Below are 16,957 nucleotides of genomic sequence, written 5' to 3' on the forward strand. Positions count from 1 at the left end.
TAGCACACTTGTTGCCATGAAACAACTTATGTGTTGTATTTGTGCTATGCATCCCTAAACCCAATACGGGCTGAGTATTATTATGAGTGATTTAGAACATACAATGTGTATGTGTTTCCATAAAAAAAAAGGCTAGTTCCATTTCCATGCTTTCAACAATGTTGCAGTAAATATCAAGATCACACCAAACATTTTGTTCAAGGAACCACAGGCAATGAGCTCCTGTGACAGTCACGTCCATCGCGAAAAAATCATCCATTTACACTAAACCAGTACAGTGTTCGCAATGACACAATCAAGTTTTCACTTTTCCCCCGTGCGATCAAAGAATGGAATCTCCTCCACTCAGACATAGTTTCCTCTCCGTCACTTTCATCATTTATCAACCTACTAGACACATCCAACAGAGAATACGCCACTTAACAGGTCCACATGTATTAAGCTGTAATACTTATTTCTGGGCGTGGTATGTCTGCATTTCAACCCCCAAACTGGCCGCTTCTGCACGATTATCTGTTAGCTTTATAACTTCTCTAATCTTACATGGGTCATTTATTCGCTATTTTTATATAAATTCTAGTAATACTATATTATTATATTGTTATACCAACTATATTGTTATATTGTTATGGCCATATTGTTGTACGAACCAAAAGTATTGTATTTCACATCATCATTGGTGATTTCTACAGTAGTTAAGGAAGCTTTTTCTCTTTTCTTTCTTTCTTTTACTGTACCATGAAGCATGACCTGTTTGTTTCTTTTTGTAAAACTGTGCCCCCCTGCTTTGGTCTCACAGAGACTGGCAGTATTGCAAAACAAAAAAAAATATTAAATAAGCTGAGGAATGCAAGAAAGCACACCACCGAAGATAAGCCACAAACATCCCACATAATCTATTTTTCTTGCTCAATTAAACAACTATGTATGTTTAAAAGTGAGTGTTGACACAAGCTAAGTGACTTTGTTCTTGTGGTTTAGTTGACAATCCCTATACACATCACATTTTTAAAACATATTAAAATCATTTATACTTAGAGAATGAATAGTATGTTTGCAGAGTAGTTTGAAAGAAATTTCGTCTTTCAGTTGAGGCCTCAGCAAGCCCTCAACTGCCAGACCAGTTTGGGTGATTCCAGCTTTGATCACCTCACTGCCCTTTAGATGCCCAGCCAAATATGCACCACATGCCTTATTCTAATCTCAGGTACTCTTCTTTTGCCAGTATTATGACTCAACTGCCTAGGTTTCCTTTAAGAGACTCTGCCGGCTGCCAGCAGAACATCCACTCCCTTATACAATATTTAAGATTTTCATGTAGCTTTCCTTATCAAGCATATTTTAAAGGGTAAATCATGACTAATTGGCCTTATATTAAAATAATTACATACAGGTCGCTTGATTCCCACCACTATATTACAGTGCTGTGCTGCTTTAAGTGCGATTTGAAACAGTAGTCGACTGATGAACTAGATGGCCAGGCAAGCTGGAAATAACTGAGCAGATTATTTAAAAAAGACATACGTGGTATACCGTATATGGAGCACTGAGGTCTGCACTGGTTCACCTACGTTAAACACAAGCACTGCTATCACATAAGCAGCAGTATGCAGATAGCTACAGTGCTGTCGTGAGCACGGTAAAGCGGTGCCAGTGGCATAGTGCCAGGAAGGGGCTGGCTGACTGGGCCCCTTCCAGAAAAGTTACCGACCAGCACCCTACTCCCTTTTATGCGTGGCACATCGCCTATGAACAAAGGCGCACATCCTTCGAACGCCCGCCCCAGACAAGTACAGGATGGTACATGCCTTCAGGCAGAGCAAGGGCCTGCTCAAAGTAATAGATGTATTATTATGCACCAAACGTGGGAAGCGTCAGGATCTTTGCACAAAAGTGGCGCACTAGCTTACCTGCACACGAAGTTGCCTTCAAAAAACCCTGCGCGATTGGCTGGACATGTGTAACTGCCACTTCGAGAAAGTACAGGTATTGTACCCATTTGCAGTGCACTGTGGCACGCGGAGCATAGCATAAAAGAAGGCACGTCTTCGGTTGCAAACGCGGCAGCGAGTAGAGGCACGTGAGGAACGCGGATAGGCGAAAAGTCTTCTTTAGGACCAGGACGTTCGCAAACGTCGCACGCATATTGGAACGGGTTATTGATGACCTGTCGTCCGAATTGTGCTGTGTGCCGCGCCAAGCACCGCTGTCGGTTTGCCTCGGCTTCGTGCTCCCGTACTGCCGCATCCTCACGCCGTACACGATGTTCGACCGCTTCCTGCTGCCGAACTGCGGGGTCTTGTCGGCGTTGCCGCCTTGCCTCGGCCTCGGGTTCGCGCACTGCGGCATCCTCACGGCGGGCGCGATGTGCGTCCGCCTCCTGCTGCCGAACTGCGGGGTTTAGTCGGCGTTGTCGCCTTGCCTCAGCCTCGCGTTCCCGCACTGCCGCATCCTCACGGCGGGCGCGATGTTTGGCCGCTTCCTGTTGGCGAACTGCGGGGTCTTGTCGGCGCTGTCGCCTTTGCTCGGCCTCGCGTTGTCGCAGTTCCGCGTCCTGGCGCCTGCGGCGTTGGAATTCAGCGTGCTTTGAACGCGAAACAGCACGTTGTTCCTCCGTCTGGGCTCGTATGCGGGCCCGCCTTGCTTCCTTACGTCTTAACTTGTTCTCGAGCTCCTCGGATGGTGTCCTCACGATACGCGGGGGCATGTTGGTAAGCAAGACAGGCAACTAAGGCGGCCTGGGCAACTCATTATACTGCTTCAGGGCAGCACCGACAGCACAGGCTGAAATTTTGTGATAACGCGGGTACGCGCACGGAGCGTCTGGAGCCGCGGAGCGTCACTCTGCAAATGGATGGATGCTACGAATATCCCTTTTGAAATCGGGTGGTGGGTAATGCGACCAGTGTCGTTATTACACGAAGCTATAGATATAACGGGAAAAATTAGCTCGATGCTCCTCTCTAAATACATCGGAACGGAGAAATGGCCTTTTTTGCTTCTTGCGCCCATTTTCGTGGTTGGCGGCGGTCCGAGATCGGACCGTCGCACTACCGTCGGACTTGCGATATGAAAGGCACGACATGGAAAGGACGCGTGCTGTCGCGCGACCAATATAGGGGCGGGAAGTGTCGCTCGCTCGCTCTAGTTCACCCGGTCTATTCGCTTGCATTAGCAAACATCGCCGATCGTTCCTGCACAATTTCTTTCTCATAGACCGGTCACAACTGCACAGTTTTGTATTAGGTTTCTTACATCTAAAAGAAGAAAGTTGAAATTTGTAAGGAAAGCAGAGTTTTTATTTAGGCCGTGGATTTTTAAAAAAAAGTTGTCAAAAATACAAAATTAAGTGACAATTCTCAGCAATAAAGAACAATATCACAAATCTGTAAACTGCACCTAAGAATAAATCTAAAGTGGACGAAATTGATGCAATGACGTACCTTTAATTTGTGAATTTTTACACAATTATGAATGATTTGAAAATGCGGGCTACATAATGAATATTTCTCTCGAATAGAAAAATTTCTTGGATGTCTTTTCTTAATGAGTAATCCGTGATTTTTGTGTCTCAATGTCACATTTCACCGGCTTCACTTTGAAGCTTCAGTAGAAGTTTGTATGGCTGCAGCAGTGAACACTGATGTGTGGTTCAGCAACACAGTAGCTACGGTGCCTTGATGTGCATGAGGCACGCCTACAATGCAGCCTGCATGGGAGCCCTGAAGTGGCCGTATACGACCAGGGTGTCGGTGCCTTATTGCATAAACTTCACGAGAACAAAGTCACTTTTGACAAAAGAACAAAAATATACATTCATTGAGTAAAACTTGAAGCAGCGCAAAGAATACGATGACAGGAATCAAGAACAAATACATCTGTGTTTACTTTGTTGTGTTTCCTTTCAATTCCTGTCCTCGTCTACTTTGTAATGCTTCGAGTTTTACTCAAGATGAATCAACTCGTCGAGATGAAGTTACTGCTAATACATTCATTATATCTGATACGATCAATATAGGCCGATATTCGTTATGCGCTGGTATCAGCGATAAATATTTGAACTTGCTTCATAACACAGCTGTGCTCATAAAATGGAGGTTCGTATATTGTTTCCACACTAGGGTAAGGCATGCCTTTTCACAGCTGCACTGGGGAAATAGCATTGAGACCCATGCCAGCATGAACATGTTATGTTCATGGTTCTCCCTAATGCTGCAGACACCCACCCTCTTCTTTCGTAGATGCGCGCCCTTCACTGCTCACTACATCACGATTTCTCATCTGCTTGTGGCCGTGACAACCACGCACGTCCCTTCGCCAATTGCTTGCATCGAAACACCCTTTCTCATAATACGGACAGTGCAGTGGCTACTGTTGTGCACAACTTGCCGATTTCTCTTGTTGACACTGTGAGATAACTTCTTATATGAAGGAGGCAGAATAAACATTTATCCAAGGAGAAGATAGAAGCTTCCTTCTTTCTTGTTTTGCAGCCTACACCCCAGTGGGGGAGGGGTCAGCACGGTGCATCTGGTGGCTATTAGAAGACGGGTGCAAATTAACATGCACATTAAGAAGCACACATGATGAGCGCTACTGCCAACAGCTTTATTAGGCTTTCCAAGATTTGCCTATAGATCCATATCTGGTTATTTGCACTGCTCTTCAAATGACTATGTCTCACAAACTATAGCCCAACAAGAAGTACTCCTATGTATCTGGTGATACAAAACATCCGAGGGAATCTCTTGTCTCAGTATGGACATATGTGATGGTGCCTGTCATTGTTGCCGTAGTGCAGCCTCGAGTTCGACCTTGATAAAGTGGTGTCTCCACTCTCGACAGCCATGCAGTTGGCCTACTGTATGAACTCTAAAGTGCTTGGCAAGTTTTTCTTGCAGAGGGAAGTGTGTGCAAGTTGGGGCATGCATAAGGTCACTCACCCATCTGCATTCTCTCACACTTCTTCATGATTGCCCCTCAGCAAGGACAGAATGGAGCAATACGTATTGCAAGAATCCTTTATTTATATGACATCAGCACTTCAATGTTCACTGACAACACTGACCCCGAAAGTGAAACGGCGCCATCCTGGTGACTCGGGCAGCAGACAAGGTGACGGGGTCATAATATGGCTTGAGGTGACTAACGTGCACTGTCTCGTGACCCCAACAACAAAGGTCCGGTGATGGTGTGACGGGCTCAACGATATATTTCACTGGTGAGGTGGTGTCGATGATAGGGTACGGACCATGGCACCGTGCAAATAGTTTAGGAGAAAGGCCGGGGCTGTGAGGCGGTATCCATATCCAAATGAGGGTGCTGGCAGGGAAGGTGGGTGTGGCCTGACGACTGTCATGTCACATTTTCTGACACCGCTGATTATCGCTGGCCAGCGAACGAGCCAGCTGCGGCAATCTTCAGCGTAACAGGCTGCTTCTGAAATTGTAGTGCACTCAGAGGCGTCAGGTCGGTAGGGCAGGATAGTACCCAGTAGTCACGAGCGCTCACATCCATACAAGAGAGAGAGAGAGTAAACTTTAATGAACACCAGCAGTTCTGTCGGCTGGGCCTAGGCCTCCCACGATGGGACGTCGAGGTCTTGCCTCTTCGCCGCTTCGTAGGCCTGCTGGGTCGCCCAGAGTTGGTCGTCGAGATGGGAGCTGCGCAGGGCGGCGTGCCATCTCGACGAGAGGGTCACGGTATTAAGCTCTTGGTATTGATCTCTGCATTCCCATAGCATGTGGGGGAGTGTTGCCAATTTAGTTTTACAGACCTTGCACGTCTGGCTCGGGTAGATGTCGGGGTATATAGTGTGATAGCGTGTGAGGGAGGGGTATGTATTCGTCTGTAGCAGGCGAAGGGTGGTTGCCTGTGCCCTGTTTAACTTGCGGTGAGGGGTGGGGAAGGTTCTTCTTGCGAGGTAAAATGACTTTACAAGGTTGTTGTATCTCGTAAGGCGGTCGCGCCCTGCGGGTGCACCTGCACCGTCTCCGGCACGGTTGACTAGTCCTCGTGCTACGGAGTGTGTAACCTCGTTGAGGTTGGTGAGGTGCGGGTGGACAACGCCGGCGTGTGCTGGGATCCAGACGAGGGTGATTTGATTTTCAGACGAATGCGGGGCTTGTCGTAAGATACGGAGTGATTGATGAGAAATACGACCTTTGATGTAGTTGTTGACTGCTGCGCGAGAATCGCTCAGTATGGTGTGACAGGATGGGTCAAGAGTGGCCAGGGCAATGGCCACTTCCTCGGCCGTCTCGGCATTTTTTGTAATGATGCTGGCAGCATGTCGGAGCAAGCCGCCTGCTGTAGTAACCGCCACAAAGCGCCGTCCATCTTGGTACTCAGCTGCGTCGACGAAGGTGACGCCCGCTGTGTTGGCGTAAGCTTTGATGAGGGAAGTAGCTCGTGCCTTCCTGCGTTCTTTATACAAGAAAAAAAAAAAAGGCGATAAACGGTGGTTGTTTGCATTGAAGTGTTATATGCGAACACAACGAACGGGAGTATGGTGTCCCAATTCGTGTGGTCGGACGAAACGTACATCCTCAAATTGTCGCCGAGTGTTCGGTTGAACAACTCCATGAGACCATTTGTTTGCGGGTGATACGCGCTACTTCCGAGGAATGATCTGGCACTTATGAAGGAGGTATTGCATTGCTTCTGACAAGAAGACACAAACCCTACTGTTGAGAACTTCTTGAGGAGCACTGTGGCAAAAGATGAAGTCACAAAGAATGAACATCGCAATGTCGCATGCGGTCCCGGTGTAGCGCGTCAGGTGATCAACAGCAACAATAATCCAGTGGTTTACATTCATTGAATGGAAGCAAGCCAAAGAGGTTGATGCCGACACGGTCAAACGGTCAAGCAAGACCTGGTAGCAGCTCTAGTGCGCCAGGAGCGCACTGTGGAGCAGTTTTCTTTGTTGACAGACGGTACATGATTGAACATACTGCTGGACAAACCGGTACATTCCACGCCAGTATAATCGTTGATGCAGTCTTGTGAAGGTTTTTAGGATGCTCGTGTGGACACTTTCATGGTCGACATGGAAGTACATGCCGATATAATTTGGGGTAGAGGGTGTTGTCTTGCATGGCAAAGTGGGCTGTTTGACAGCGTAGCGTCTGCGTTGAAGGAACGTCTGATGGAGCGGCAAGGTAGTCGAGCAGCAGGGCAAGCAAAGAGTCATGGCCTTGCTCGAAGGGCATATCAATGGCAGCCAGTAGAGGCAGGTCTGAGGCTGTAGAGGGAACAGAAAGAGAAGCCACATCAGGTGTCATTGGTGAGTGGGAGCATGCGTCAGCATCGGAATGCCTTTGAACGGAGTGGTATATGACATGAATGTCATACTTCTGCAGGTGAAGTGCCCAACGGCCGAAGCGGTCGAACGGGCTATCCACTTGTTCCGTGATAACTTTGCGCTCTTCTCCGGAAAGGCGATATGCACACTGTCACGAGGGGGCACGTGTACCATGTCGATGGTATGAGAGATGCTTGTCGTGCGACCCAAGGATGGTTGGTTGCAATCGAATGAAGAAACGAACTCCTTAAGGAGAGTAATAAGGTTGGTGCGATAAGATGGGAAAAGGTCTGCGGCGATGGTGCAGTCAAAAACGGCTGAAGGCGGTGTTGGTGAGACAGAAGTTATAGCATCAAGGTGCAAACAGGTGGCACCATCGTGAATGTCAAGATTTTCAATACACGTGACAGCTTTTGCACAAATCCCAAGGTCTCACTGTGCAGTATCGTCACTGGACACCAGTGCAGATTAGATATGGGTATCGAAGAGGATTAAGATCTAACAGTGAGGATGGTGAAAGGGAGAAATAAGTCCTTGGGTGAGAAAGCATGTCAAACAGCCTAAACACCACGATGGAGCCTGGCATGACAGCACACGACAGGGTCACAAGCACTGACAGCTCTGGACGTAGATCAGCATAAATGAAGACTTTGCAAATGCTGAGGTTGGCGCCAACCGATGGTGAGTCACATGTGCTGAAATGGCCACTTGTATGCAAGAGCAATTGATGATGGCACTATGACGTGATAGGAAGTCCCACCGGAGGATAAGACCATGAGAACAGGATGGCAACACAAAAAAACTTGATACACAAAACGTCGGGGTGTCTGCGGTGGAACTGAAGCAAGGGAACCTGTTGCAGTGATGGTGGGGCGGAATATGATGGCGGGGGTGGCCTTGCCATTGTGGCAGCGTAGTTGAGCGGCGGAGGTGTGACCCGGGACAGGTAATCAGCTTAAGAGAACAGTGCTGTGGTCCCTAGAATATTGGCTAGTCTGCCATCCGCTGATGGGAGCGAGGACAGTTTCTGAGTGATGGTGGCGGTGGTGCTGCAAGCAGTCCTCATGCTAAGGCACAGTGCTTGGCTGCCCGGCTGCGTGTTGGCGAAGTGCGGATGTTTCCAGCGTAGCTTAGCCATTCCTTTCTTTTATTTTCTGGCACCGCGTACTTGTGCCGAATTAGAGCAATATTTGTTATGGGTACAATGAGAGGTTTTAGCTACATAAAGTGGTATTCGTTCACGAATACTTTTTTTGCTGAGCCATATGAAGCATGCCTGTGGAGTGGGGATACGACTCGGAACACAAAGCGATTGATTGCACAGCCTGGAATAGGTTGAGCACTCAATTTATTTAATCCTGCAATACTGCTACTGCTGCCTTTTGTCAGCCAAGGTTGCAGTGGTTAAAAGTGAAACAAAGAAATTCAAGAGGCACTTAGTTATCCCTACGTGGATGAATGTGAAAGCAGTGCGACCACCATGCAATGCCTATGCACTTTCAGTCGGCTTAATTTAACTTTGCCTTAATTAACACCAAAGGTCATGGGTTGGACTCCCACCAAAGGTCAAGGGTACAAGTACCTTAATGAACTCTAGCTTAATTAAACCTGCCTTAATAAACTTTGTCTTGACATCAACTGCCTTCATTGGCTCATTTGACTTTTTGGACCATCAGGGTCATGCCAATGTCAAGAAAGCTGGATTTTCCGCCTCACAAGCCATATAATGATTGCGCATTAATAACCAACAGGAGGTACAGGTGTGCGATTTGGCATAGTAGAGGGTAAAAAAAAAATCAAACCCAAGCTCATTCAAAAGCTATACAAGACAGAAAGCACTTCCTGTTAAGGGTGGGCAAAAACAATGAGGAGAAATATCAAGACATTATGACTTGATATTTGATCTTGATAGATCAAACTGCAAACAGCAAAAGTAAAGAAAACAAGAAAAAAGATCATTTGCAAAGCATGCGCCGCTGATGCAAGGAAATGACGTGACATGTAAAGTTAATATCACGCGAGAGCATCCGAATATGCTTCGACATTAGATAAAATTGTGGAAGCACATTCCACTCCGCGATAATCTCGTGCGAATATCGAGCACATATGTAATTAAGCATGCAGTCAAAACAAATTATAAAGAGAAGAATGAAGAACCTTTAGAAAACAGTGTAAACAAATTACAGCATACAACATCCAATGATATCACAAAAGATTTGTGAATAAGAAAAATTTATTTATTTTTAAATAAATAAATTATAGAAAAAAAAGACAATTACAGGGCCCCTTAGTGTGCGTCCCCAAAGTGATTCAATTGGCGAAATGCAATTATTTGCATCTTCTCATTTTCAAATGTTCTAACTTTTCATTCTTTGCTGTGAGAGACTTCATGAAATAATGCCATGCACATCTTGGCATGCCACAACATTCCTGACAAGAAATGACCAACCCTTTCCCTACTGGAAAAAGGGGGTAAGCAAAGCTTGTCCTGGGTGCACCTCACCTTTCCTTGCACACTACTTTTCGTTACCTCTTCCTTTCCCTTGTGTGAAAGTTTTCCTTCCCTGATACATACCTTTTGTGTAACGGTTATGTTTTTTACCCATTACCGGTGGGTTACTTAATCGTGACGAAGGTCAGGTGCACACAGGACAAGCTCTGCTTAGCCCCAATTTCTGGTAGGGCAAGGGTTGGTCATCTTTTTTGACAACCCCATGTATGTAAGTTGGTTTGGTGAGCATCCGTTGCTCACCAAACATCCGTAAGTTGGGTTGGTGAGCATAATGTGTGCCATTATGACTGGACTGTCACTGATGTTCCAAGGAAGGGATTGCACAGTACGTTGAACATTGATGGGAACATTCACTGTCTGCCCTTTAATTCCGAATTGTCGGATTCCGTGAATCAAGCGCCTGATACACCTGTGGCAGGAGCCCAACGCACGCGTACTTTCTCGCCTCCAGATAGTACCATAAGGTTGCTGCACAACCCGCAGGCTTTGGCTTTGATTTCTACTTGTGGGCTCTGTTTTCCAACGGTACAAAGCGCTTTCTTTCACTTCGCGCGCTGTGGCTGGTACGCCTGGGAGCTAGCTTTTTGGGATATGTTGCAGAACATTATTGTGTGCAATAGCTGCAACAGGACAAAAGCGATTGCTTTGACTTGCTTTGCTTCAGGTTGCGACGGGTATACCTTCGGGAACAATATGCTGCATGCATGTTTACATTTGTGACACATTGCACAACTCATAGATAGCCTTTTTCGCTGCACACACTATGGCTGCTACGGTTGAAGCTTTCGCTGAATCTGAAACTGAGATGTGTCGAACTCTCGGATAGCTTTCTTTTGCTGCGTGCTCTATGACCGCTATGACTGCTACGTATGGGTTTAAGCTTTTGCTGGATCTGAAACTGAGACGCGTTGCACGACTCTTGGATTGCTTTTTTCGCTGCTCAGGATGGCTGCAATGGGACGAAGTGGTTGCTTTGCCCTGCGATTGCATCGGGTATATCTTCAATGGCACGATGTGGGGGATGTCCGTTCAACCTTGTGCAGCTGTTCGAAAGCCTCTGTCTCTTTTTTTTGTTGCCTTTTCAAAAATGGCTCCTTTCAGAGGTACTCGAATGATGCATTGTCAGAGTTCAGAAATTTCATGCTCCTCTCGCCGTGACCCTCTCCAGCCGATAAATGTCTCGGCTGCATGATTGAAAGCTGTGAAAGTGCTTACGCTGCAGCCCTTGGTGACAGACAAGCAGAAGTATATATACATGTATTGTGCAGGTAATAATATCTTGCATGTAGCTATAGACCGTTTTATCGGCGAGGAGAAATGTAGCCTCGATACAGTGTGCCGCTTTCCTCCTCGCACTGGTATGTTCGGATTCTGTTTTCTCCCAGCGGCAGCTTGGAAAGGTAGCAGTTTAATTGCGAAATTAGTGCCATTATAACATGTTCTGTCTGGGATTTTTGCGATATCAGATGACTCAAGGTTGACAGGCTATCACTCTGCTGTACTGGGCTGCAAAAATCATTGCCTGTTTGCGGCAATGATTGGGCCGTGGTCGGGGAAAGGCTTCTGCCACAGAACCAGATCTCGTAGGTCGTGGTCCGGGATCAAGGGCGAGTTTCGTTTGCACATGCCAGGAGACACTGGCAAGCGTGAGGTGCATCTTCAGCCACAGCGACTTCATGGACACCGCCGCTGGGATATCAAAGAAGCGTCCAATTTGTATTGCCAGCATAAACAGAAAGAACTTGATGCCATCGTGTGTATGTTCGGAAGGTTTTGTTCCCAGTGAGCGCACGGCGACAAACTCGGCACCCATGATCAAACTGCGATGTGAAAGAAAGGTGCGTGTTCGAGTCGGTCAATTATGGCGAATGGATGAAGTTAACTATTTCTTCGTGCACGCACATTAAACTTATTCTGTTCAAACGTGTTCTAAGATTATCATGCTTCGCAACGAATGTTCTGGCGGAAGTTGACCGAGGATGTATTATGAAAACTACATGCCGACTAAAAATGAAGGTGTGTTCTTTTCCATTCTGTAACCAAAGCCATGCCTACCATGTGCGCGCTGGCCCTAGTTCACAAAGGCTCTCCCGTGCTTCCGAATCTCACCGGCAATCTGTCAACACCGCTCGTCATGTGCTGTTTTAGTGCAAAAAATAAAGTTGCTGTTGCAAAGAGTAATTGTTCGTTATTCAGATCTCTCGAGTACGTGAGGTGCCCTTGCACGCACAGGCACCATTTGAGACCTAAGAGGGCACATAATGTTTGAGTGCATCGCATGCATCTGGTTGATCGTGGCATATTCGTGGCCACTATCACAAGCTCATTTTATCAATGTTAACAGCCCTTTCGATCGAGTTATTTTACAGTTCTTTATTGTGTAAAGCTAGATACCCGAGTGCCAGATAAGCAATGTTTAGAATATTGTGGCGTGAAAATTTTAGGAGCATGAAAGCTAGCAAAATGTGTTTCCTCCAAGCTTCACAGTTACCTGGATTGGGATGGACGCTGGTGCGGCACACCGCATTACACATGGAGACATCTCAAATTGTTGTCGTCCTAAGTGATACCTTAAAATTTAAGGCTAGACATACAGTAATAACACGTTACATGTACACATTATATATCGACAATATTCATACTTGACTTGCCTTCCATTTCGATTGTGGGCAGAGCTGTGGGAGCGCCTCTAGGCCCGTTGCCATTCGATAATGCAGCTAAGCTACAAGCTTTGCGACGAAATGCTAATAAATTTCCCAATCCAAGCAACTTGTTGACACCTCTCGGGAAAGCGCGAAAACTTGCCACTCGTCGTCAACGGCATGTTCACCGTACACCCTCCAGCGCGATCCCACATACCAGCATAGCGCCGGACGATAGACGGCGCTGTGATCGTAAAATGGTGGCGCCCTCAATAAAATGGTCTATCACGGTCCTCCATGCAGTCTATAGATCTGCGTCGGTGCCAGGAAGCGCACGCGTAACAGGAAAAAGATTTGGGCCAGCATCACAGACTTAACGTCGTGAAGACTGATGAAAGAGCAGAGCTGTTTGCGCTCCTTTCACCTACCAAAGCTTAAACTTAGCTTAAAATTTTTTGGCATAACTGTGTCCAAACATTCAGAAAGTCTCGCCTGAATCGTCCGTCCGCACGAGAAGTAGTCATCCTCTCTCTTCGCTTGAAGTTCTCTATGACGCGTAAGCCAGGATCGGACACTCTTCATAGCCGAGCCGCTTGACGTCGTTCATCCCGATGTGCGTCGTCATATCGCCGTTTTGCTTCTGCTTGTCTGGCCCGCAACTCAGGATTGTCACCCATTTTCCGGCGCTTAGCTTCGGCAGCATTAGCCTTATATTCAGGATCTTCACGCTTACGCCTCATACACTCACGAGCGGCTTCCCTCCTCTTTCGTATTCGCTTGGCTTCTTCTTCAGGAGAAAGTATTCTCTTCGGTCTGCCCATGTCGACAGTAGATCAGATACTGACGCCGGCACACCAGTGTGTGGCACACAATCTCTCCCGCCTCTCTTCCAGGAGAGCACCTGCACGTCAGAGCTTACGTCATCACGAGGCTCAGCCAATCCCATACGACTCGCCTCCTCTCCATGGCAGTTGCACCACGCTGCTCGCTCATACACAGCTGTCCCTCTCCCCCCCCTCTCGCTTAGCCTTCCCCTTCTCCACTTCACCGAGCGGAGTTTTTTGTTAACGTTTGGCACGACCACAGCCAGGCAGTGCCACAGCTCAAGCCTGCAGCTCTGCTGTTAAGAAGCGCTGGAAGTCTTTTTGCGACGCGCTTCAGAAAAGCCTGTAATGCGTGCAGTGAAAGCCCCCTGTAATTCCCTATGCGAAGCAAGGTAAACCAACCGCTTTGTCCCGTTGCAGCTATTGGACGCAGCGAAAAAGAATGTATGGGCACTTTGCTCAGCTAAACTGTGGTAAACGAAAGCCTTTCTATGACTGCCTCTGTTGCTGTTGTCTGAACTGCTCTGTTTGATTGAAATGCACTATGATGTTGATTAAATCATTTATGCCAACCATTGTCGCTTGCGTTCTGCCTCTTTAGCACTTGTTTCGGGAGACGTGTTGAGTCGCTTTAGACGCTATCTCTCGTTGATCTTCAATCTTCTGGTGTTGGGAGAATCTGGGCGCTGGCGTTCCCCACTTGAAGTGCCTTGTTGCTGCTGTTGCTGGAGCTTATTCCGAAGGCGCTGTTGTCGCTTGCGTTCTGCCTCTTTAGCCTTCATACCAGGGGACCTGTTAAGTCGCTTCAGTCGCATGCGTTCTTTAGCTTTCAACCTTCTTGTGTTGGGAGACTCTGGAAGACGCAGTTCCTATCCACTCGAATGTTGTCGCTGAGCCTGCCGCGACTTGCGCTTTCGTTTGGCAGCGTGAGCGCGCTTGGTTGCTGGAGAAACGGGAACTCACTTCGGTAACATCCGACTGAGCCGGCTAGCGAGGAGCGCATTTAATAAATGAGGAGCGTCTGCGTCTGTCTGCATCTGCCGACATTGTTTTGGAGCGCGAGGGTGGCGCCATCTACTGAGTGCACGCGCAGTACTCACGCCACTCCGATAACGTCACGAGCGCCACTAGCGGAGCGTGACATGTTCTGCGAACGGACGCCGCCGTGGTCGCGAGCATGAGCCATTAGAGAGTTTTAGAATAGGAGCCCCGATAGTTTGGGACTCCAAAGAGCTTTGCCATTGTTAGCATTGGAGCACACAGGGGTGAAGGGCACGGTGGTGAAGAGTTTTAGAATAGGGCTTTGCATTTGCGGATAGTGTCTTCCGCTGACAGCGCCACTACGGCGTAAAAAAAAAGCTATTAGAAATAATTAAATAAAATATACCATTTCATGATAAGAATTGTAATTTTTTACTTTTGTGTTTTGTCGTTTAATTACAATTTAGAGGTTATTCTATTAGCAGCAAGCAATTAGTTACCCTTAGTTTTTATAACCCACCTTATGTACCTTCACCAGCCAAGCTAAGCAGTGTGAGGCCTACGAGCCATAAAATCTACAATCGAATTCGGAATTAGCAACGTCTAAATCAATCTTCGCAACACACACTAGTTGAGAGAAAGCGATAACCGCAGTCACTTCTCTTAGCTTGCGAACTTCACGCGTTACCACGAATTGAACCCAGTTTGGTGCCAGGTTAGAGCCGTCCATGGAGGAAGGGAACTTCCTCCATGTAGCCGTCGCTTCGATGGGTGCCACCATGTGTGCTTTCCCAAATATTTTGGGGCAGCTTTTGGGGCTCCCGCTGTAAATCAGTGAAATAGCATGCCCAACGCAAAACCCAAACGCAGTTTGCGTCTCGCGCTTGCGCAGTGGCTTCGACGCTATAGCTTTGTGGCCCCAAACGTCTGGGGCCCCTATTCTAAAACTCTCTGTGAAAGGCTTTCGCCTCAAAAGCGCCCGCAGATGTTGTGCGACGCGCCTCAGTTTCAGATTCAGCGAAAGCTCCAACCCGTACGTAGCAGCACAGGGAAAACATTGGCTGCGGCTTAACTCAGCTAACCCTGGATATGCAAAGCGAAAGCTTGGTTTAGCCTGGTTAAGTCTAGGTTTCACTTGGTTAACCTTTGATTTAGCTGTAACACAAAGCCAAACGGATTGTTGGTAAAGTCTTCATGGAACCACACACTCGGCCAATCGAATGGTGTGGTGGACGAACCGTTCGTTCACTTCCTCGTCCACGGCCGCTGGGGCTGTCGCAGATACTTGCAAAGCCTGCCTCAGTCTACGGTTGTGGTCCCGGTTCCGGCGTTTTGCGAGCCTAACAGCTCGTTCTTCCTCACTCTCCGACGCTAGCTTCGCGCGCTTGGCATTCCGGGCTCTCTCCAAAGAAGCAGCTCGCCGGGCGATATCCGCGGGGTGGTCAGACGCCGCTTGACGACGACGGCTCAAAGCCTCCCGCTCCCGCGCAACGCTCAAAGACGAGCCGGCCATAGCGAAAGAAATTGCCCGGCCTCGCTCTCATTTATGGCCAAGCTCACACCCATAGCTCACACCGCACTCCGCACTGACTACGCGAGCGCGGCGCTAGCTAGGCGCGCGGTGAGTCACGTGGTCAGACAGCGACACAGCTGCGACGGCGAAACTCGGCTCGACTAGGTTAGTAAACTAAAGGGCCCCTGAAACGGTTCGGACAAATTTTGTAGACGCGTGGGGTACAGCTAAATTTAATCATTCGCACCACAACTTGTGTGGAACGTACGGATGATTACAAGTTACCCTCCTCGTTATGCACTTTCTTCTCAACTTGTTCGCCGAGTGATCGGGGTTAAGCACAGAACACCTATACAAACTTAGAGAAGGGAAACTGTACCTTCCACAGTGCTACGAAAATAAGCATAGCGGTGGCGTCGTGAACTAAAGTATGCGACCACAGGTGGCGCTGTACAACAGGAAACGGTTGGCTGCTCGCGGCGTGGTGGTGGTTGGTCGTGGCTCGCGGACGCTCCTGTGGACGAGGCTTCAGCGACTTCGTTCGTAGCTAAGTACTCTTTTATCTTTATTAGCTAGTGTTTTGAAGCATAGAGTTTCATATTAGTATACCTAGAGGCAAATCTGGCGCTGCGATCGTTCAACCATCATGGGAATGATGGGAAGTACAGGCTTCGGATTGGCATTCTATTGACTGGCGAACTAGTCTACAAGTATTTTTTGGCAGTTTTGGTTTCGCTCCAAGCTCAGTTGCTATAACCTGCAGTGGGACAGTGCAACGCAAAGCTATCTGCCTTTGTTATGTTGCTCGGAGTGGCGATAGCGCGCTGGGCCAGCGACTGGGACGATGCTTGTGTCGCGGTGTGGCGTCGAAGCCGTGACGAGAAAGCGGCGGCATCGTAAACGTTGAAAGAACACTTTTTGAGCGTTTGGACCTTGGTTTGTTAAGTGTGTTAGGTTGGCACTGTAGCGTTACGTGCTTTATGAAACTTCAGAATAGGACAAAGAAGGCACTACTTATACAAGACATATACAGTTGTACTTCTAGTGGCTTGACAATCAAATTTTATTGAGGGCTTCATTATGTGCTCATTGAAATGCGTGTTTTAGGACTTTGAGAACACAAACGTACTTGTGGTAGGAAAGATAGCTGCTTCCTAGCTGTAGTCTAGTGTCGCACAA

At 47.6% G+C, this 16,957-nt stretch overlaps 1 protein-coding gene across 4 annotated transcripts in view; it reads right to left on the reverse strand.

Annotated features, from left to right (window-relative positions):
- The window catches only part of LOC126545018 (uncharacterized), a 30,101-nt gene extending 17,155 nt beyond the window's left edge, over positions 1–12,946 (reverse strand). For 3 of the 4 annotated variants that reach the window (XR_008615126.1, XR_008615127.1, XM_055078126.2), the window contains exon 1: positions 1,911–12,946. Coding sequence is in view for 2 of the 4 variants with exons in the window: in XM_055078126.2 (XP_054934101.1) it covers positions 1,911–2,707 (797 nt within the window). In the remaining 2 variants the exon portion in view is untranslated. The remainder of the gene's footprint in view (positions 1–1,910) is intronic. The other variant, XM_050192628.3, reaches the window with a different exon arrangement.
- Positions 12,947–16,957: the final 4,011 nt, after the last annotated feature.

This window comes from Dermacentor andersoni, chromosome 10 (genome assembly GCF_023375885.2).
Source record: "Dermacentor andersoni chromosome 10, qqDerAnde1_hic_scaffold, whole genome shotgun sequence".
NCBI classification, from domain to species: domain Eukaryota; kingdom Metazoa; phylum Arthropoda; class Arachnida; order Ixodida; family Ixodidae; genus Dermacentor; species Dermacentor andersoni.